Source organism: Plutella xylostella, chromosome 9, assembly GCF_932276165.1.
Source record: "Plutella xylostella chromosome 9, ilPluXylo3.1, whole genome shotgun sequence".
Lineage (NCBI taxonomy): Eukaryota > Metazoa > Arthropoda > Insecta > Lepidoptera > Plutellidae > Plutella > Plutella xylostella.
In genome coordinates this window covers 870,300-891,936 of record NC_063989.1, presented here as the reverse complement: position 1 = coordinate 891,936, position 21,637 = coordinate 870,300, and the positions used below count along the sequence as shown (strand labels likewise).

Sequence of the window (21,637 nt, the reverse complement as noted above, 5' to 3'; positions counted from 1 at the left end):
TATTTTTCCTCTTTTATTTTATTTCAACATTATATCATAGCACTTACGTCAACGGAAAATCTCGAGTTTATTTTATGGATTATATTTTTGTGTTCAAATAGGAACATAACATAACGTTGAACCGGGACTTAACGTTGGTGTCATTGTGTAACACTGAAATCCTATTGTGTAAAACTGAAATTAAAGTAATACATACACTCGCACTTTTTTTTTTACTAGTTAACTAGTTATCGATAAAAAATATCCATAAGAAGCACATCACTATTTCAGCGGGGCTATATTGGCAGTTTTGTACGTCATAATTTTTGTTTTGTTGGTACCCTCTGTTTAATACAAGTATTTTTTTCTTTTTTTTCCCCTTGTACTCCCATCTCTTAAAACGTAGTGTTCTTTTCTCTATGCAAACGGCGCGCATAGAGAAAAGAACACTACGTGACGGCGCGGGTAGAACTATTCACAGAATACTTAGCACTATCCCAAGCCACATGCAGTCTGAGCCTCGGAAGGATGGCTCGCGCTACCACCCGACATTTAATCACAACTAGTGAGTTCTTATTCTGAGTTTAGTACTCTTTGCTCTCTATGTAATTTTTGACAGTTGGTACACTGCGTTTTCACGCCATCTATCGGCTTACCCAAAAGCTCAACTGACAGCTGTCAAGGAAAACGGCTCATTTGAACTCAAAAAGTAAATTAAATACGGTGCTGCCAAGGAAAAAAAACAAAATCAACAAGACAGCGAGCCTTTTTATTTATATTATGTGTATGTACTTTATTACTTCTGATTACTTCAGTCTATAGATTCTGTACACAAAGATCATTGGTGAATGGTGCAAGTGGGCCTGAATATGTTCTCTATGCTCAATCTCAATCTTATAATATTACTGACTTGTCATTGACATTTACAAAGCTATGTCATTAATTTGATTTGATTGGCTTAGGAAAAAAGTTTATGAGTAAAGGCCAATAGCATTGTGGCATTTGATTACAAAAACAATAATTGAAAACAGCCTCAGGGTGTTGTCCATGTATGTCCGGCCGTTTGATGATTTGCTTTGCTTGACAACGCAATCGTAATGATCAAACAAGTTTTATTTAATTTTATAACTGATAATTCTTGTTAACGTTTGTGTTTTAATATTTACCAATCAATTCACACCAGTCATGATATTATGATGAGGGATTTTGTGTATTATTTCTTTGTATTGCTTTGCAGTAGCCTAACGGAAGGTGTTGGTAAGTATCCCGGTATTTAACTGATTTCTCTTGGAATGCTTGAATAATTAACGATGTGGGATGATGTTACAGGGGAAAACAATGTTATTTGTAATAAAATGCCGTAATAAATTATTTGTTAGTTGTTTCTCTGATTGGTTATGTTGTATTACCAACCTCATGTTGACTACTGTCTCACTAGTCTCATAACTCATGAACCAATAAGAATTTTGATAGAATCCAATCAATTCCATCCTAAGCAGCTCGTATATAAAGAGAATAGATAGTATTGAATGCTCAGGTATATCTTTTTCTATGTGGAAAGTTCTCATCAATGAAACATTATTCATTACAGATTACACAGACACAGCTCGTTATTACTACGACTATGAGTGCAACGAGCCTCTAGTAGCCTCCTCTAAACTATCTGCGACATCTAGCTTGAGGGAAAGAGGTGCCGATAATGCTAAGTTGTATGGTAAGTCTTTTGTATTTTTATTTGATACTGTAGTGCCAAGCCTAGCAGTAATATGTATAATTAAAAAGCTGTAAGTTTGATATTATTTAAATTTATTTAAAGTCTAGTCTGTGTGTGAGTAGGTTTCCCAGTGTTATTTTATTTATTCCGTGGGTCTTCATTTGCAAACAATGAGGCTTGTTCTGTTTTTGTTTAATGACATAGATATTTTAAAGACTGAGTGTTTTAGTGCATGAACTTTGTGTTGAAGTGTTTATTTTTATTTATGTTGCAATTTAGTTTAAAATATTTAGACAGAAACAAACAGTAAATTTTTAGGGAGACAAAATCGTATACAAATGAAAATAGGAATCAACAGCAGAATAAATAAATAAAATAAGATTCCTTGGTCTGCAGGTCCGTACTGATTTTGGACCTAAATCTTGGACCATAGCACTGAAAAAGATTAACTCCGGAGCAATGGCTAAACAATTGAATGTCAGATGGGCTTTCAAAGCAGCAGAATGGACACCAACTGATGAACAGATACTGGCTGCATCCACTTACATACAAAATGAAGAAAAAGATAGAATTGCAAAGTTTGTATTCCAAACTGATGCTAAGACATCACTGATTGGAAGACTTATGCTTCGAAAGTTTGTTCATGAAGCTACATCTGTACCATACAGCAAAATGAGGTTAGGCAGAGACAATCATGGGAAACCAATTTTAATGGATTCCCAAAATAAACTATTTTTCAATGTGTCACATCAAGGAGACCTTGTGGTACTGGCTGGATCTACTGAAATTAATGTAGGCATTGATGTCATGAAGGTAGAGGCTCCATGTAACAAGGATATACCTGAATTCTTCAGGCTGATGAAGAGACAGTTCTCCTCAGACGAGTGGGAGACCATCAGGAGTTTCCCCACTGAAGCTGAACAGGTTGCATGTTTCTACCGCAACTGGTGCCTGAAAGAGAGCTATGTCAAAAATACTGGAACAGGAATCACAGTTAACTTGCAAGATTTGAGCTTCAATATCAAGACGAGAAAGTTGAAAGTTGGTGAAATGGTCAATGATACAGAGCTGTATAAGAGAAGGGTTCTGATGAAGAACTGGGTGTTTGAAGAGACCCTGCTGGATGAGAAGCACGCAGTAGCAGTGGCCATGGAACTGGAGGACACAGCCAGCTGGACGCCCACTCCATACAAATTCCTGACATTTGAGGAACTGGTGGCGGGAGCTGAGCCCTTGCATGCTGCAGATACCACCTGGAAGTTCTGTTTCATGAACAAAATTGTGAACAAGCCTACCTTAATGGATAGTTAATGAGAACCGTTTTATTTTATAAGTTTGCATGTTACTTTTTAATGGGTTTAGCATAGGTATTATAATAAGACAAATCTATAATATAATTTGAAATCAACTTATCAAGCAATGTTACTTAGGAATCAGGTTACGGAAATAAAGATCTTTATAAATAAACGCGAAACTCATTCTTGAATAACACTGTCAAGCAACTAACACAAAACAAAAAGCCTCCCATCACTAACAAGAAGCCAACCCACTAACAGAAAAAAGTTCCCAAGCAAGAAGTATGCATACTTATCACTAGTGTATTTGGCGCGAAGGTCTGAACGCGTGGACGGCGTCAGAGAGCGATTTCGACCAGTACCTGGTGATCGACCTCGGCTCCGTGAAGAATGTGACCCGCATCGCCACCCAGGGCCGCGCGCACTCGCAGGAGTTTGTGCAGGAATACCGCATCAGCTATGGGTCTAATGGACTTGACTACGTGAGGTACAAGGCCGCTGGCGGTGAGGTCAAGGTAATTTGAAGTAATGAACAAGTTATAAGGGCGGTGATGTGGTGTACTGATGATAACTAAAATCTTGGATGAGGGTTGGGGTAACTAATGTGGCATGTGGTTAAATTTTTTGTTTCCTTTGTTTATTGCATGTTTGTAGTTTAGTAGTAGTATGTGGTAGTAGAAACGAAACTGTATTTGACTAAAAATAATAACATTTCTATCTCATACAACTTACAACTAACTAAACTGATTGACCCTCTTACTAATGCCGCCTCTAGAACTTGTGTCGTGTCTTCTAATTAACGTTAACGACCAATGACTTAAATCCCCCTCTAATGGATGGTTAAACTTTATTTATGAAGGTTCATAAAGCACTAGCTTAAGGCACTGATACCCTATATACTAACTCTAACACTGTGCTTTCGGAGAATAAGCTGGCCTATTAATAGTAATTTCTAGAACCACTTGAAACCTGTCCCTGTGTTTATAACAAACGCAAAGCGCACGCGCCATATTGTTTTTAAATCCGTCCCAGCATTGATTTCTCCGATGGCGCAGTAATCCTAACTTCCTAACTAATATTATAAATGCGAAAGTAACTGTGTCTGTCTGTCTGTCTGTCTGTCTGTCTGTCTGTCTGTCTGTTACTCTTTCACGCCAAAACTACTCAACGGATTTGAATGAAATTTGGTATACATACGGTCTAGACCCTGGGAAAGAACATAGGCTACTTTTTATCCCGGAATTCCCACGGGAAAACTTTTTAAGGCGAAGCGAAGCGCGCGGGAACAGCTAGTACTTCATATAATCATAACCCTGCTAACCCAAACTAACCTAACTAACCGGTGGCGGAAGGCACATCGGCATGGACGGCGCTGGAGCAGTCCTACTACCAGCACCTGACCGTGGACCTGCGGCGGCGGCGCGAGGTGCGCGCGCTCGCTACCAGGGGGCGCTACGCCACCGACGAGTTTGTCTCCGAGTATGTGGTGCAGTATTCCGATGATGGCGAGGGATGGCGGCCGCTGACTGGTGCTGATGGGTCTAGTCAGGTAATGCGGTGGTTTTTATTTGTATGTGTAGATGTGGTTGGAATAACGTATGTTAACTGAACTGAGAGCGGATATAATTCTGTACGTTTCAAGGTTAAAATTCTGAAATGATTGGATTTGACTGGCGCTAACCAGTGGTACGAGTAAAAGCGATACGAGGCTACAAATATTACAAATCATGATAAGTATCCTTGACATTTATAGCAAAATCAAGACCCCTTCCGAATGTAGAGTAGTTACATAGTTCATTGACTTTCGTTAAAAATAAAAAATACCTACTTTCTTTTATTGACTAGAGGTTAACAAGCGCCCGCCTCGCGCCTGGCGAGGAAAGGGTCAAAGTAAAGCCAGTACTTAAATAAATTACCAAACTACCCTTTATCCCACCCTACACCACACCCCTACTCCCCAGATGTTCGAAGGCAACCACGACGGCAACACGGTGAAGAAGAACGAGTTCGAGGTGCCCATCATCGCGCAGTACATCCGCATCAACCCCATGCGCTGGCGGGACAAGATCTCCATGCGAGTGGAGCTCTATGGCTGCGATTATGGTAAGTAATTCAATAAATAATCTAGGGTTAGAGTCATGCAGGTGATAAAGGCCGGTCGAAAAGCATAGAGAAAATCGAACGTTGACCTTCGCCCTTTGCACCAGCCAATCACAATCTCGCCCGCTGGCCATCAAGGTTACTGTGCGAGCGTGATGGCACTATTACTGTGCGCGTGCGACAGAGACAAATATAAAAAAAATATATAAAAAGGTCAATGCCCGTTTTTCGCTATGCTTAGCTTAGCGACCATGCGTGAAAGAATACTGTAGGAATCAGAGTGGACTGCGGGGCTATCTCTCAAGCTAGTTGCTAGCTATAGAAGCTCCGCATTTAATTCGGTATTAAATGTGGAGCTCCTGAATGAGTTCGAGGTGCCCATCATCGCGCAGTACATCCGCATCAACCCCATGCGCTGGCTGGACAAGATCTCCATGAGGGTGGAGCTCTATGGTTGCGATTATGGTGAGTGTCTATTAGACTTCTCCACTCCATGTTTGGTGATAACAATAATCTAGGGTTAGAGTCAATCAGGTGATAAAGCCCGGTCGGAAAGCACAGAGAAAATCTCAATCTCTGCCGCCGGCCATCAACGTTACTGTGCGAGCGTGAAGGAGCTATTATTGTGCGCGTGCGACAGAGATACTCTTCATTACTATGTCATTGAATAGTTCACCATCAGACCGTCTAGATTTTTGGTCTATAATTATTTAAACTGAGATCACCAATCCAACCCCGATTCCCTTCCAGTGGCGGACACGATGTTCTTCAACGGCTCTTCCCTCGTCAAGGTCGACCTTCTCAGAGACCCGATCTCGGCGTCCCGCGAGACCATCCGGTTCCGGTTCAAGACCAGCACGGCTTCGGGAGCCATGATCTACTCGCGCGGCACGCAGGGGGACTATATGGCGATGCAGCTGAGGGATAATAGGCTGCTGTTGAATATTGATCTGGGTGAGTGGATATCGGTTGGCCTTTGAAATTACTAGTGGTGGTTTTGTGAATTGTTAGCTTAGTGATGATAATGGTGAAAAAAATTGTGTGGTCTTAAAGGCCATTCTTAGAGGTTTCAAGCAATGAAAATATGATTTTCATCTGGCACACAGCGGCTGAGGCTAATCTAACTAGCCAATCCTTTCACTATGGTCCCCAAAATACTCAAAACAAACCCTCGTCTAGCGGCACGCTAAGATGAAGACTGCGTTATAAACTTCAATAAAAGTTACTAAATGGATAAAAAAACTTCAATAAAAGTGACTAAATGGGCATCACTGTAAGCTTGGCTTAACTTGATCATTAGTCCACTCATATTGATCACTTAACCTGATAGGTCCTCATGGTCAATATTAGTTCTGTTAACCTCACAGGACATCCCAATTAATTCCACCTTCCTTCCCCAGGCTCAGGCACCTCCACCTCCCTCTCAGTCGGCAGTCTCCTAGACGACAACATCTGGCACGACGTGGTGATGTCCCGCAACCGACGAGACGTCGTGTTCTCCGTGGATAGAGTCGTCGTGCTGGGCAAGATCAAGGGAGAGTTCTCGAGGCTGAATTTGAATAGAGCTGTGAGTGTATAATATATAATGAAAGTAGAGTGAAATATGTAGTAGCCTTGAGCGTGTATAACGCCATTCAAAATTCGTGCATGGATGATTTTCTACAACAATAGATATAGAGTGACAATGCTACATGGGAGGGCTCAGGTTTCTTTCCCTGAGAAAAACTAGATTCAAGTCCAACTCAACAATCATGTACTGTAAAATAAGTAGGCTGATATAAATGTGATGTCGCGAAAGATCGCGAATCACATTTCGACTTCACTTAAATCGAGTAGAATTTTCAATAGTGTAGACGAGCCTAAAATTTATATCGGTAACTAGTGGGTAGAAGTGAATACGGGGCGACTCGACGGGTGTAGTGGAGCGCCACTTTTGTGTGAGCAGCCGCGGTGAGCAGACGGTCAGAGTGAGGGAGTGATCAGTACCGTGGGATCGTGAGGACCCGGCGCAGCGGAGCCGAGGCGACCAGGCACGTGGAGCCGAGGCGGGAGTGATGGCCCGGTTCAGACAATAGTTACAGCGAGTACAGCTAAGTGATCTTTCTACTTACTTTTTATCTCTCGTTTATGATTGATAAGTTATACACTTTATTTCTTGATGGACCAATTGTGTTTATAATGAGTAACGAAACTATGGAGATAATGTAAGTGGAAACCATTTTGTACTTTATTTCTTGGTTTTGAATTGTGATTGCTATTGACATTGATTATACTAATGTTGGTATGTCGTTAAGCATACGGTAATTTGAAGTCGTACCCCAAATAAGAGTGGACTACTGTGACTTGGGTAAATGTGTAACTAGAGTGAGAAGAGAATATACTGTGTGGTCAGGGAGGGCTATAAGGGGTGGTTGGAGGCCCTTCGTCGGTATCTACAGAACCGACATTTAATGTTTATAAATCATTAATAGTGACGAAACATGATATGAGAGAGTGATAGATGATGAAAGAATGATAAACGTATGCACGTGTGCATTGCGATGCAGGTACGCGTACTACGGCTTTTAGCGAAGACGCGAGGCATGAGCTAATGACAGTAATCGTATGCGAGTGTGCATTGCGGTGCAGGTACTCGTATTACGGCCCTTAGCGAAGACGCGGGGCATGAGTTGATGATAGTAAACGTGTGCGGGTGTGCATTGAGGTGCAGGTACTCGTATTACGGCCCTTAGCGAAGACGCGGGGCATGAGTTGATGATAGTAAACGTATGCGGGTGTGCATTGAGGTGCAGGTACTCGTATTACGGCCCTTAGCGAAGACGCGGGGCATGAGTTGATGATAGTAAACGTGTGCGGGTGTGCATTGAGGTGCAGGTACTCGTATTACGGCCCTTAGCGAAGACGCGGGGCATGAGTTGATGATAGTAAACGTATACGCGTGTGCATCGTAGTGCAGGTACGTGTATTACGGCCTTCAGCCAAGAGGCGGGGCAAGTGAGGATGCTATTGACATATATTATGCAGTCTGAAGCTTTAGTGCAATGCAATGGCAATGCGAGTGGATGTATGTGATTGGCGTGTAATGTTTTAATATAGGCTGTGTTACCACAGTGCACCGATTTGATTCACCCGGTGAGAGTTGGCATATTCGTATTTATTTTAATTTCATTTCTTATAGTATGAGCACAACGTTACCATATGAGACGGTCCGGCAGGGTACGATTTCCTGTGCCTATTCTACAAGAATCACAACCTCATATTACATCTCTTAAATATTACCTATGATTGAATAGTATCATGACAATTCGTGATCGCCATAATTATGGCGGTTCGCGATATGGTGGAGATGCTGGGATCTGAGTCCAGTTTTACAGCTTTGTTTGACTTGGGTGTATAATTTATTTTTCCCTGCAAAAGGGTTTTGCAAAATACAAGAAAAGGTATTATGAAATATCATGATAAACGTTCACCAGTGAATACTTTAGTTGTTTGAGAGAAATTGGGGACTATTCTTGAGACTCGTAAAAGGTTTTAATGAAAATATATACATAAAGATTAAGATACAAGTAAATTAGTTTGGTGTAGCTGTTATATTAGTAGTCAATAGTATTTTAAGCATTACTTATTGAGTATTTAATGAAAATATAAATATAAATTGAAGTAAGCCTATAAAATGTGAGTTTAAAGGTTACATGCTTTAGTTAAAGTTAAAAACGATATACGAACGATTTTCGCTGTTATGATTGGAATGTTGGAGTATGCCAGTTTGCAGTTAGCGATTGATCAAAATTAGACCAGCAAATGGGCGAAGTCAGATTTGAAGTTATTATTTCTCATGCGGATATAATGTGAAAGTACAGTCAGGTCACCGAAATGTGACTTTTAGATAATTTTTTTTTGATAAATTTTATTTAGGTATTGTAGACTGCAATCTGTTCACACAGTATATATTTTTCCTGAGTAATACAGAATAGATATATTTAGTGAATTTTTTAGTAATCTATCATAGCGTGTGTGAGTAATTTACTCTTGGCACTTATTATGGTTCAGATTCAGATATTTAGTGACTGAATTAGACGCCATCGGGACAATCAAGTGGTTGCTTACAAGTTATTGGACTGCATAGATGTTACATAGTTAATGCTATTCTTGATAAATGAAGCACAAATTCTACAATTTTATAATGAAATGAAACTTGTAAAGGAGCAAGTCACAGTGAGCTAACTGTACGAGGCGAGTAGACAAGAGACGCCCGCGCTGGCGCCACCGGCCGTTTCTTTGTTATGTTACATTGTTGCGGTGTAAATAATTTGCAAAGAAATTTGTTTTTTATTGCCTATTGAATATGGTTAAGTTTAATGAAGGATTTCCCAGAAAATATTTTTGATTTGATGTTAAGTAGTACAGACTCAGGTGATGCTCTTGCTTGTACCTACACTACCTACCCATTGAAATTTAGAATAACCAGTTGAAAAGCTATGAGCTAAAGAATATACCTATACTAGATGTTCAAAAGGAACAGTTTGCCTATTACCAAACATTTTATAGTTCTCGTCGGATTGATAATTCGAAAATATTAGAATTAGATATCGTGAAAGTTGGTAGAACTTGTACTGAGTATATCAGTAGTCTGAGGTCGAATATAGTACCGAATATGAATAGTGAAGTTGTCAGCTAACGAAGATTATACCCATGTATATACTGTTCTCTGAAGTTATACTTTATAATATTAAGCTTCAAATTATTTAGAAGTTAAATATATGTCTTACTTTAGTTCAATGTGAACTTTAAAATGTTTAGATTTCAGTAAGCGTTAAACTTTAGTTACAAGTGAATGGCCTTAACCAAGGAGCGACTCAGAAAAGAATCAGAATTTAAAGTACTTAGCTTATAAATCAAAGAACGTTTTTGGTTATTAATACCCAAGCAGGTAGGCCAATATCGCAGAATGAATCTCCTCTTAAAAATAATATGATTCACATTGTGCCCAATACTGTTAAGAATGTTTGAATTGTCATTGTATTGAAACTCGTACTCTTACTGAGTATACTTACTTATACTTACAATGTCAAATTTCAGATAAATTCTTGCGATTTTCTTCTCAAGCAGACCAGACGTAACATAAGACTGTATAGTTGCTTAAGTACTGTACCTTCAACCTAAAGTTTCTGAAAAAAAAAAAAAAAACGGTAAAGGAAAACAAACTGTAAAATTGATATACTCAGTTGAAATTAGATATATGTATGTATACTGGGTTAACTAAGACTATTCTTTTTCTTTGCATATAAGTATCAAGTTGGGACACACAATTACGTGCCAACGTAAATAAGATATACTTTATAGAAGGTTTATAGTAATCATAGAATTTAAAGGATCACGAGTGATCTCAGAAGTTTTAGTCTATGAGTCCGAGAGGAAAATAAGTAGTTTCAGTTTCATCAAGGTTGAAACAGTTGTACTTATGTGGAATGAAGTTGATAAGTGTCGTTATAGCTGTTAGAATTATAACACAAGTATAACACAAAACTTGCATGGTTGCATGTTATGACCTATCAGTAACAGTAAGTTGACTATTCAGAGAGACCAAGTTAAGTCAGTCAATCAGAACGTTGCATTGTGGTATGTGGTATTCACCATATTTTTAAAATGAGTTATTTAGCTAATATTCAAATCTGCCTTAAAATTGGCCAATTTTATGAAAGTTCTGCTATGATTCTAGTAATAGCACGTAAAATAGCCCGGTTGCAGCAAAAGCATTGCTATTAAGAAATAAGAATTCAGATCTAGTTAAGAAGTCAATCTAGACTACTCATTGACAATGTGGAATACCTACAAAGTAACTATCATAATCTTAGTGATACATATCATGTTGGTACAGTAGATCGATTGTTAATTTAGAGTTTTACTTTACGAAACGTGATCTTAAATCCATGGTTATAACAGTACTGATATAGAGGAACGTTAGATATAAGACATAGACCACCACAGACTTAAATCAGTCATCAAAGATGAAATTCAGATCCATGTTATTTTGAATCCAAAATAGTTATCAAAACAAGTTTGCCATAGGTAAATAGCATAGAACAACGCGGACTCGGGTGAAGTCGGGTGTACCCTCGGGAAGCGTCATAGCGATCATTCTTGATACAAAAAAGTCTGCCAATTTTTGCGGGGGGAAATTTTACCGTTTACCATAATTATGTCTCATGGGACATATCATTATGAGTTTTCATTCGCAGCAATAAGGGTTACGTGAAGTGACATTTAATAATGAACACAGTGTCTTCATTTTTCTTGCCAATGGATGTAACAATTATCGATAAGTGTTATCGATGAATTCGAGAACATGGGTTAGAAATACTAATTTCAAATTAATTAGGTATAGTTAAGTTTAATTAGGAATGATTAATAAACGAAGTCACCCGCTTTTCGCTGTGCATTTGTGCTCGCGTGGTGGGTCGCGGGCCGTGTCGACTTTTTTGAATGAGTACAATGCACTGAAGTTGTCAAGTGGGCGGCCCGACGGTCAGATGCATTCAAGCCGCCCCTTCGGGCGGCCTCTGACTAGGCTTAACGACTGCTGCCGAAGCAGCAACCGGGACCCACGGCTTAACGTCCCGTCCAAAGCACGGAAGCGTCCAGAAAAGAACAATTTGAAATCGGTAACTCATGCTGTACCTACCAATGGCTGACCGTGTCAGTTGTTCCTAAACCTCAGTGATCAGTTACGATTACTGAAGCCAATTCGACTACGGACGCTTCCCAACTATGACCTTTTTTGTCGATTAATACATATCTACATACCGGTACATCACTATTGCATTTTTTTGACATTGGTTGCTAGGAAACAGCTAATAACAATAAACCATGACCAAATCTGTGATCAAATCCGGAATCCGGATATTCTATGAATTGAAGCTGTCATTTTAGTATGTAAACAAATCATTTTCTATGAAACGAACGCTTTGCCAACTAGATTGAGTCTAGTGAAAATTGAGACTGCAACTAGTTTTTATAAATCGGAGGGCCTTTCTGGCCTACCACCCCGCCAGAGGGGACCATTCATATTCAATGGTAAATAGTATGGATAACCAAGTAGTACCTATATAAACACATCCCTTTTATTGAGATCTGCAATATTTTAAGATTTTTTATCATTTAGAGTCCAATTATGTGTGGTATACAATGTATAATTGTATACATATAATGCACATGACCTTAACTAGCATGTGGTATTGGTACTCATAAAGTAAAGTACCTATGTAAGAACAGAATTATATGTAGATATACATGGGTACGTACGTACGTCACCAATGTAAGAAGAATTCAATAGACGGTAATCCTCTTTATGTTTCCTTAACATACAGAATAGATGTTATATCAAAGGAAACATTGTATAAGTCAGAAGTTTAAGTAGTGTGAGTGTTGAGTGTTGAAGCAAAAGGGTACCTAAGTCTCAATTAAAATTAAAGATTAACAATTTTCATGTTAAATATTGAGTACTTACCTAACTAGAGAACGGATGTGCAAACTGGTGCTTACGTACTATGTATTAGACTTGAAGAAGGATAGATAGAATATATGCAACACATGTAGGTACATGTGTTGCACATGATGTTGGCTGTGTTTTAGTGTGAATAAATGAAATGAATATTTGAGGCCCAATTGGGATGTAACTGAAATATGATGTAATTATAAGATAAGATAAGAAGACCTTAGTGCAAGTATGCAGATTGGGGCATACAATACCGGATAAATTTTCAAGAGTTCCGGTATTACAACTCAATACCGGGATTCCGGTATTGGTGCCGGTATTAGACTTAATTGTAATAAATGGCATATATTGTGTTTAAAGGTCGTGTAGGACCAAATTAAACAAGAAAAGGCAATAAAATTTAGTTTTACTTACAACAATTGAGTATTAGAGTTTATATTTTAAAATATATATTTTTTAACATTGATTTTTGTTTACGCATGGACAACAGTAGATTTCCAACGTCCGAAAACTGCATTAAACGGTTGGAAACAAGTGGGCTTTCATGGTATATAGGAACACAAGTCTAACTATATCCTAATCACTTTATTTATAGCCTAAAAGGGTCCGATAGCGGTATTGCGGTGTTGCATGCCCTAATGCAGATAGACAGATATGCAAATGGTAACCTGTGTGCATTTTATAGTGAATGGGTACTACTATACTTGTTCATTGAGTCAGAGTCAGAGTCAGAGTCACAGTCAGAGTCAGTGGCAAAGTCAGTGCCCGTTGTAATTGGAAAGGTTGAGCTAATTTATAAGTAATGAACCTACCCATACATCTGAACTTTCATAGAACGTTGAACAGAACTATAGACAGAACATATAATTGCATATATCGGTGTATCACTAACCGTGTCATCCAACTCTGTATAATAACCAAGTCCAGTGTCAGACCAAGAGAGAGTTAGCCTCAGTTTAGGAATACTAAAGTATCTTATTCATGATCAGGACTTCTCTTGACTTTTACGTGGGTTTACTATCACATAATATTCCCAGCAACTTAGGCCTATTACAAATACTTGTTGCAATGAATGTTTCCAAACTTATATCATAATCGGTTAATGATAAAGAGACAGATTATTTAATGGTATTCTAATATGAAGGGATGAAAAGACAGAATAGCACTCCTAAAGTTCAAGCATAACAATAATGATGGAGGTTACAGAATGTAAAATATTACAATACACAGAAATTTACTCTAATGCTTGTTATAATAAAAGCTAAGGCTTAGAGATGTTCAAATTAAAAGTTTTTCTGTGCCGGGGAGGGTCTTCGAACGTAGTTCAAGATAATAGCTTGTAGTAGCTAACACTCCACTTATACCAAAACATAAATACATATAGAATAATAAAATTGAGTTAGAGTATGGTTATAGAGGAAGAGATTAATATAGTTGTTGTAGATTGAACATTCATTTGGGATACTAATATTATATACTTAGAAGCAAACTAGCAAACAATAAATACAATATAATATAGATAAATGATAAGAATATGACATGATTATATTGTTTAGTGTGAAGCGTTAATTTAGCTATGGGAGACGTGTCGACACCGAATACATTATTGTGTGTTGAAATAGATCTATTCTATTCTGATCAGAGAGGGTGCGAAGTTTCTGTGCGTGGCTCTCTCGAGTGGAGCCTTTGTGCATTACCCCTTGGTTTCGGCTAAGCCAGCCACAGCTCCCGAGTAAACTGTCACAATAGTTTGTTTGCTAATTCTTATTTGATTTAAGATTATCGTTGATTGAGTATTAAGATATAGTGTTCAAGTGTCTACATGCTGAAGTCAACAGGACCAATAGCTAAAAGCAGAAAATTACAGTACAGTCGTTTGTGTTATGTGACAGATACGAGTATCAGTAATAAATGTAAATGCAAGAAGAGGTATAGGTAGTTAGAAAAGAAGAGGTGTAGTAAGAATAGAAGATAACAGAAAAATAGGATGAATTATTTGTAATAGAAGCCACATAGTAGAAGTATCAAATATAACTTGCAATAGAAAATTGCTTGAATTACTGAATAATGTTGTAACAGTATACTTATTAGTGAAAACAGTATAGTAATATCATAAATCATACTTATATACCTACTACTATAAACGGATTTACCGATACTACGTATAGTGTAAAATAGACATTATTTATTGACTTTATCTTATTATTTCACTTTCTTATTGCCGGGAGTGTCGCGAAAGATCGCGAATCACATTTCGACTTCACTTAAATCGAGTAGAATTTTCAATAGTGTAGACGAGCCTAAAATTTATATCGGTAACTAGTGGGTAGAAGTGAATACGGGGCGACTCGACGGGTGTAGTGGAGCGCCACTTTTGTGTGAGCAGCCGCGGTGAGCAGACGGTCAGAGTGAGGGAGTGATCAGTACCGTGGGATCGTGAGGACCCGGCGCAGCGGAGCCGAGGCGACCAGGCATGTGGAGCCGAGGCGGGAGTGATGGCCCGGTTCAGACAATAGTTACAGCGAGTACAGCTAAGTGATCTTTCTACTTACTTTTTATCTCTCGTTTATGATTGATAAGTTATACACTTTATTTCTTGATGGACCAATTGTGTTTATAATGAGTAACGAAACTATGGAGATAATGTAAGTGGAAACCATTTTGTACTTTATTTCTTGGTTTTGAATTGTGATTGCTATTGACATTGATTATACTAATGTTGGTATGTCGTTAAGCATACGGTAATTTGAAGTCGTACCCCAAATAAGAGTGGACTACTGTGACTTGGGTAAATGTGTAACTAGAGTGAGAAGAGAATATACTGTGTGGTCAGGGAGGGCTATAAGGGGTGGTTGGAGGCCCTTCGTCGGTATCTACAGAACCGACATTTAATGTTTATAAATCATTAATAGTGACGAAACATGATATGAGAGAGTGATAGATGATGAAAGAATGATAAACGTATGCACGTGTGCATTGCGATGCAGGTACGCGTACTACGGCTTTTAGCGAAGACGCGAGGCATGAGCTAATGACAGTAATCGTATGCGAGTGTGCATTGCGGTGCAGGTACTCGTATTACGGCCCTTAGCGAAGACGCGGGGCATGAGTTGATGATAGTAAACGTGTGCGGGTGTGCATTGAGGTGCAGGTACTCGTATTACGGCCCTTAGCGAAGACGCGGGGCATGAGTTGATGATAGTAAACGTATGCGGGTGTGCATTGAGGTGCAGGTACTCGTATTACGGCCCTTAGCGAAGACGCGGGGCATGAGTTGATGATAGTAAACGTGTGCGGGTGTGCATTGAGGTGCAGGTACTCGTATTACGGCCCTTAGCGAAGACGCGGGGCATGAGTTGATGATAGTAAACGTATACGCGTGTGCATCGTAGTGCAGGTACGTGTATTACGGCCTTCAGCCAAGAGGCGGGGCAAGTGAGGATGCTATTGACATATATTATGCAGTCTGAAGCTTTAGTGCAATGCAATGGCAATGAGAGTGGATGTATGTGATTGGCGTGTAATGTTTTAATATAGGCTGTGTTACCACAGTGCACCGATTTGATTCACCCGGTGAGAGTTGGCATATTCGTATTTATTTTAATTTCATTTCTTATAGTATGAGCACAACGTTACCATATGAGACGGTCCGGCAGGGTACGATTTCCTGTGCCTATTCTACAAGAATCACAACCTCATATTACATCTCTTAAATATTACCTATGATTGAATAGTATCATGACAATTCGTGATCGCCATAATTATGGCGGTTCGCGATATGTGATGTTTATATATAGAAATGTCATGTAAAAGCAGAACGATGATATATAAGTGTGACGAATACATACATGACGGTTTTACATTCACGCAACTGCCTGAAACTGACATTGGTATTTCGTCTATTGCGTCTGCCGCTAATCTTTTATCTTTACTTTCTTATTGTAACATCGGACGTCCGCAATTTTGACAAACTAACCTGAATTAATCATTAATTTCGCTTTTCCCCTCAGATCTACATCGGCGGCGTGCCCAACTTTCAAGACGGGCTGGTAGTCAACCAGAACTTCACGGGGTGTGTCGAGAACCTGTACCTGAACGCCACCAACGTGATCCAGGAGCTGAAGTTAGGATATGAGAGTGGCGAGCCGTTTAAGTACCAGCGCGTGAACACGCTGTATGCGTGCCCGGTGAGTGCGGGTTTATTTAATATTTTTGTTTATTTATTACAGTTCTTAATACTAAATACATATATAGTGATTTATGTTTACCTATTACATAAATAACGAAGAAGGATCAATGTGAGTCAAAAAGTAACCTAATCGTTATGTCGAAAAAAAAACAAAATCAGATACGATAGATAAAGTAAAAAGTATGTTGTGTGTTTTGTTCAATAAAGTTATATTGTATTGTATTGTATAAAGTAATAAATTATGAAAATCTAAACCAATTTGCATTATTTAAGCGTTTGCGGTCGAAGGGTTAGGAAAATCATGTGATAGTTTTGATATTTTACACAAACTAAAAACTCTTGCAAGGACGTATAAAAACGCAAACATTTCAACTTACATATTGTAGTTACAGACAGATGCAAAAAGTACAAGTAGTAAATTGCTTCTCTTTTTACCCTAACCTACCCTCTTCCAGGAGCCGCCAATAGTCCCCATAACCTTCCTCAAAGAGGGTTCCTACGCCAAGCTGCGCGGCTACTCCGGCGGCAACACGCTAAATATCTCGATGGAGTTCCGCACGTACGAGAAGCACGGCCTGCTCATACACCACGAGTTCAAGACGCAGGGCTATGTCAAGGTGGGTGGAGTTGGTTTTGGAATGACATAAATATCTAGATCCCTATCTTAACATCAACAAAATCTTCTTGAATGAACACTTGTCTAGATCTATTATGAAGTTAGTTTTGGCCCCCGTATTCATAGAGCGTACAAAGGGGGTAATATATTTAGTTCGGGCTTCATAAAGCAAGAAACAAACGAGTTACTAGAGTCAGCGAAAATTCGTGTAGCATATTGATGCTGTGAAAGTCACATTTTAACTGAAATTTAATCGTTTAAATGTGGGGGTAAATTCTGGCTTTCGACAGCTATGGTTAATGCCAAACCCTTCATTTCCATTTATTCTTCAAATGGGAATAAATATATTGGTACATACAAAGGGCGAAATAGTCCAACAGTTTCGACAGACCTTATTCCACCTTAAACCCCCTCAAAACAAACCACCTCTCACCCCCAGGTATACCTAGAAGAAGGTCGCGTGAAGGTCGACCTGCAAACCACATCAGCGGACCTGGCGCCCAAGGTCAAGCTGGACAACTATGCTGAAGAGTTCAACGACGGGCGCTGGCACGCGCTCATGCTGACCATGGCCACCGACAGCCTGGTGCTGGCCGTGGACAATAGGCCCGTGAAGACTACGAAGAAGTTCCGGTTTCTGACTGGGAGCACTTATTATATTGCTGGTGAGTTTGGATGAGGTTATGATTGGCCAGAAACGGTTTATAGGTTTAGGAGGTCCAGAATGTGTTTTGTTTGGTTTTTTAATTGTCCTGCGATGAGTATATATGCTTCAATCTGACATGGCTTTCGATTCCCGCTGTTATGACTGGTTATCCGCAGTAAGTTAAACAGTAGAAGTCACTAAAAAACAATATAAAGATGGCGGCCGTACTCATGCTATCTCACCATATTCATAGGTCTTTCAATTCCTTCTACTCGAATAGTCAGCTAGCATAATTGAATCATGCTCTATTTTGTTACGACCGGGCCGAGTATACCCTTATTGCCTTGCTATTCTTTTTACATCGCCGCCTAAAACTATCATTTCATTCACTGCACCAATAACCCTTGTCCCCCAGGCGGTAAAACCAAGGCGCCTCTCCGCGGGTTCGTGGGCTGCATGCGTCGCATAGCGGTAGACGGCAACTACCGACTGCCCACCGACTGGAAGAAGGAGGACTACTGCTGCCCTAATGAGGTGGTGTTTGACGCGTGTCAGATGATCGACAGGTATTTACTTGTGTGTTGTAGATATAGACGTGGTTTACTTGTACAAACATATAGACATAAGGCAGATTAAGGCCGCTGTTTGGTTTCAGTTTTTCATCATCGTCAGAAAGTGAAATCAAGACACACAACGCTCTATTTTTGCCCTTTCTCATTAATTGCTACCACTGCCTACCTATTTAAGGTCCATCCGATTGGAACATATTCTAAACCTAACTTAGCGTGTTCGGGAGACCACGAACACGTTACGCACGTTGATAAATTTCTATGTACTCATGCTAGCAGAACACAACCTTCTAACTACAACCTATTTCACTATCTCTATTCTGTTACATAACTTGTACTCTGCTAACCTTATTTTATAACGTACCATGTATTCACCGAATTCCGGTCTCCCGCCAGATGCAACCCGAACCCGTGCGAGCACGGCGGCGTGTGCACGCAGACGGCGGACGAGTTCGCGTGCGAGTGCCAGGGGACCGGCTACGCGGGCGCCGTGTGCCACACTTGTAAGTATTTACACATAGGTTTAGTGTTCATCATCATCAGCCTATAGCAGTCCACTGCTGGACGTAGGCTTCTCCCAAAGTACGCCACTGGATGCGATCGTGTACTAACTTTATCTTACTTTGTATTTTTGTCTTTGTATGTTTTTGTATGCAATAAAGTGTCTATAAATAGTGATTTATTTGAGAGGTTACTATAGTTTGGTTCACGAAAGAAGACAAAAATGCCAGCCAACTGCACTACCGAAATCAGGGGTGCAAGAAAGGAATGTTACCTGATCTTATACGCCTGATTTCACTAGTCCTTAGACACCGAAGATAAAGCGCTGAAGCGATAAGTTTGAGAAAAAATGGCTCTGCTGAAATACACTACCAATTAGCTTAAACTTTGTAAACTGTAATAAATGGTTCTGACACGAATTGTCTACAATTACAACAATGTCCCGCTGAAAACCAGACTAAACTAAATATATTTTTCCCTCCGCAGCCGTGCACCCGCTATCCTGCCTCGCGTACAAGAACGTGCAAGCCGTGTCGCGCTCGGCGGACATCCACATCGACGTGGACGGCTCCGGCCCGCTGCCCGCCTTCCCCGTCACCTGCGAGTTCTACAGTGAGTACTGTCACCTACTGTGAGTACTGTCACCTACTGTGAGTACAAGAACGTGCAAGCCGTGTCGCGCTCGGCGGACATCCACATCGACGTGGACGGCTCCGGCCCGCTGCCCGCCTTCCCCGTCACCTGCGAGTTCTACAGTGAGTACTGTCACCTACTGTGAGTACTGTCACCTACTGTGAGTACAAGAACGTGCAAGCCGTGTCGCGCTCGGCGGACATCCACATCGACGTGGACGGCTCCGGCCCGCTGCCCGCCTTCCCCGTCACCTGCGAGTTCTACAGTGAGTACTGTCACCTACTGTGAGTACTGTCACCTACTGTGAGTACAAGAACGTGCAAGCCGTGTCGCGCTCGGCGGACATCCACATCGACGTGGACGGCTCCGGCCCGCTGCCCGCCTTCCCCGTCACCTGCGAGTTCTACAGTGAGTACTGTCACCTACTGTGAGTACTGTCACCTACTGTGAGTACAAGAACGTGCAAGCCGTGTCGCGCTCGGCGGACATCCACATCGACGTGGACGGCTCCGGCCCGCTGCCCGCCTTCCCCGTCACCTGCGAGTTCTACAGTGAGTACTGTCACCTACTGTGAGTACTGTCACCTACTGTGAGTACAAGAACGTGCAAGCCGTGTCGCGCTCGGCGGACATCCACATCGACGTGGACGGCTCCGGCCCGCTGCCCGCCTTCCCCGTCACCTGCGAGTTCTACAGTGAGTACTGTCACCTACTGTGAGTACAAGAACGTGCAATTCATTTTGCAATTTATAGTGAGTCATGCTTACTCTAGAAATCTAATATAGTATGTATAGTGCTTGAAATTTAATCGTGGGGGCGTGACTGTGACGACAGCAAGGCGAAGCGACAGACGAATATATGAAATTCCACAAGAGAGACGAATGCGTTACAAAAGCGTCGAGCGTCATGTTTCACGTCGCGAGCGTTACGTGTGCAAAGTGAATTAGACATATGGAATTACGTTCTAATCATGATTATCAATCAGACCACAAAACGGTTTAAGCTCGCTTTGTTAAATCACGACCCATCACGTCCCTACTTCTAGGGAATGGCTCTCTATCCAATAAAGGAAGGAATTTAGGCCTAGTCCACCACGCTTGCCTAGTGCGGGTTGGTGGACCCCGTGAATTATAAGAGTTTCATACATACATTTACGTTCCCAGGTGACGGTCGCATAATAACAGCAGTCCAGCACTCGGCGGGGCTCAACACCATAGTGGACGGATACCAGGAGCCGGGCAGCTTCCGCCAGGACATCGCCTACGACGCGACCAGGCCGCAGCTCGAGGCACTGCTCAATAGGTACAGACGGATTGAAATTGATTGATTTTTATAAAGCATCGGAACGCTGAGTAACCGTACTTAGGCGTCTTCCAAGACTGGGTAGTACCTAATTGCTATTGTTAGACAGGACACTGCTAACGAGAAACTAGTAAAACGCACAACTGTAGGTAAACCGTTATTATTCAAATCAAACCAGAACTCTAACGTCTGTTCTCGTTGCGTGCTCCAAACAATTTGAGCATTTATATAGCAAACTTATCGCAGTGCGATATCGGTGTTACCGGTAAAAAAAAAAAACAACGAGTAAAATAACCTAAAACCTAACACTATACTTAATCACCACACGATTGAAGACCACACATTTGATACCCAATATCCAGAGATCGAACCCGGACCCTTAGCACAGCAGACGGGAGTTACTACCACTGCTACTTTACCATTATTGAAATTTAATCACAATGATTTTTGTTACAGATCTCACAACTGTTGGCAGAGGCTGGAATACATGTGCAAGAATTCACGCCTACTCAATTCACCAAGTAAGTTCATATCATAATCATGCATATTCCACATAGAGGTAGGTAGCACATAAAGAATCTTAATATTCTGTTGCCTCT

General features: G+C 40.6%; 1 protein-coding gene across 1 annotated transcript in view; it reads left to right on the top strand.

Moving 5' to 3' along the window:
- Window positions 1-1,022: 1,022 nt before the first annotated feature.
- LOC105388903 (neurexin-4) overlaps window positions 1,023-21,637 on the top strand; it is a 32,272-nt gene continuing 11,657 nt past the window's right edge. Inside the window, exons 1-14 of the mRNA XM_048623196.1 lie at window positions 1,023-1,236; window positions 1,571-1,693; window positions 3,307-3,503; window positions 4,950-5,091; window positions 5,839-6,042; window positions 6,489-6,655; window positions 16,594-16,770; window positions 17,228-17,389; window positions 17,828-18,053; window positions 18,450-18,600; window positions 19,000-19,106; window positions 19,591-19,716; window positions 20,900-21,038; window positions 21,495-21,559. Of these exons, the coding sequence (XP_048479153.1) occupies window positions 1,173-1,236; window positions 1,571-1,693; window positions 3,307-3,503; window positions 4,950-5,091; window positions 5,839-6,042; window positions 6,489-6,655; window positions 16,594-16,770; window positions 17,228-17,389; window positions 17,828-18,053; window positions 18,450-18,600; window positions 19,000-19,106; window positions 19,591-19,716; window positions 20,900-21,038; window positions 21,495-21,559 (2,050 nt within the window). The 5' untranslated portion in view covers window positions 1,023-1,172. The remainder of the gene's footprint in view (window positions 1,237-1,570; window positions 1,694-3,306; window positions 3,504-4,949; window positions 5,092-5,838; window positions 6,043-6,488; window positions 6,656-16,593; window positions 16,771-17,227; window positions 17,390-17,827; window positions 18,054-18,449; window positions 18,601-18,999; window positions 19,107-19,590; window positions 19,717-20,899; window positions 21,039-21,494; window positions 21,560-21,637) is intronic.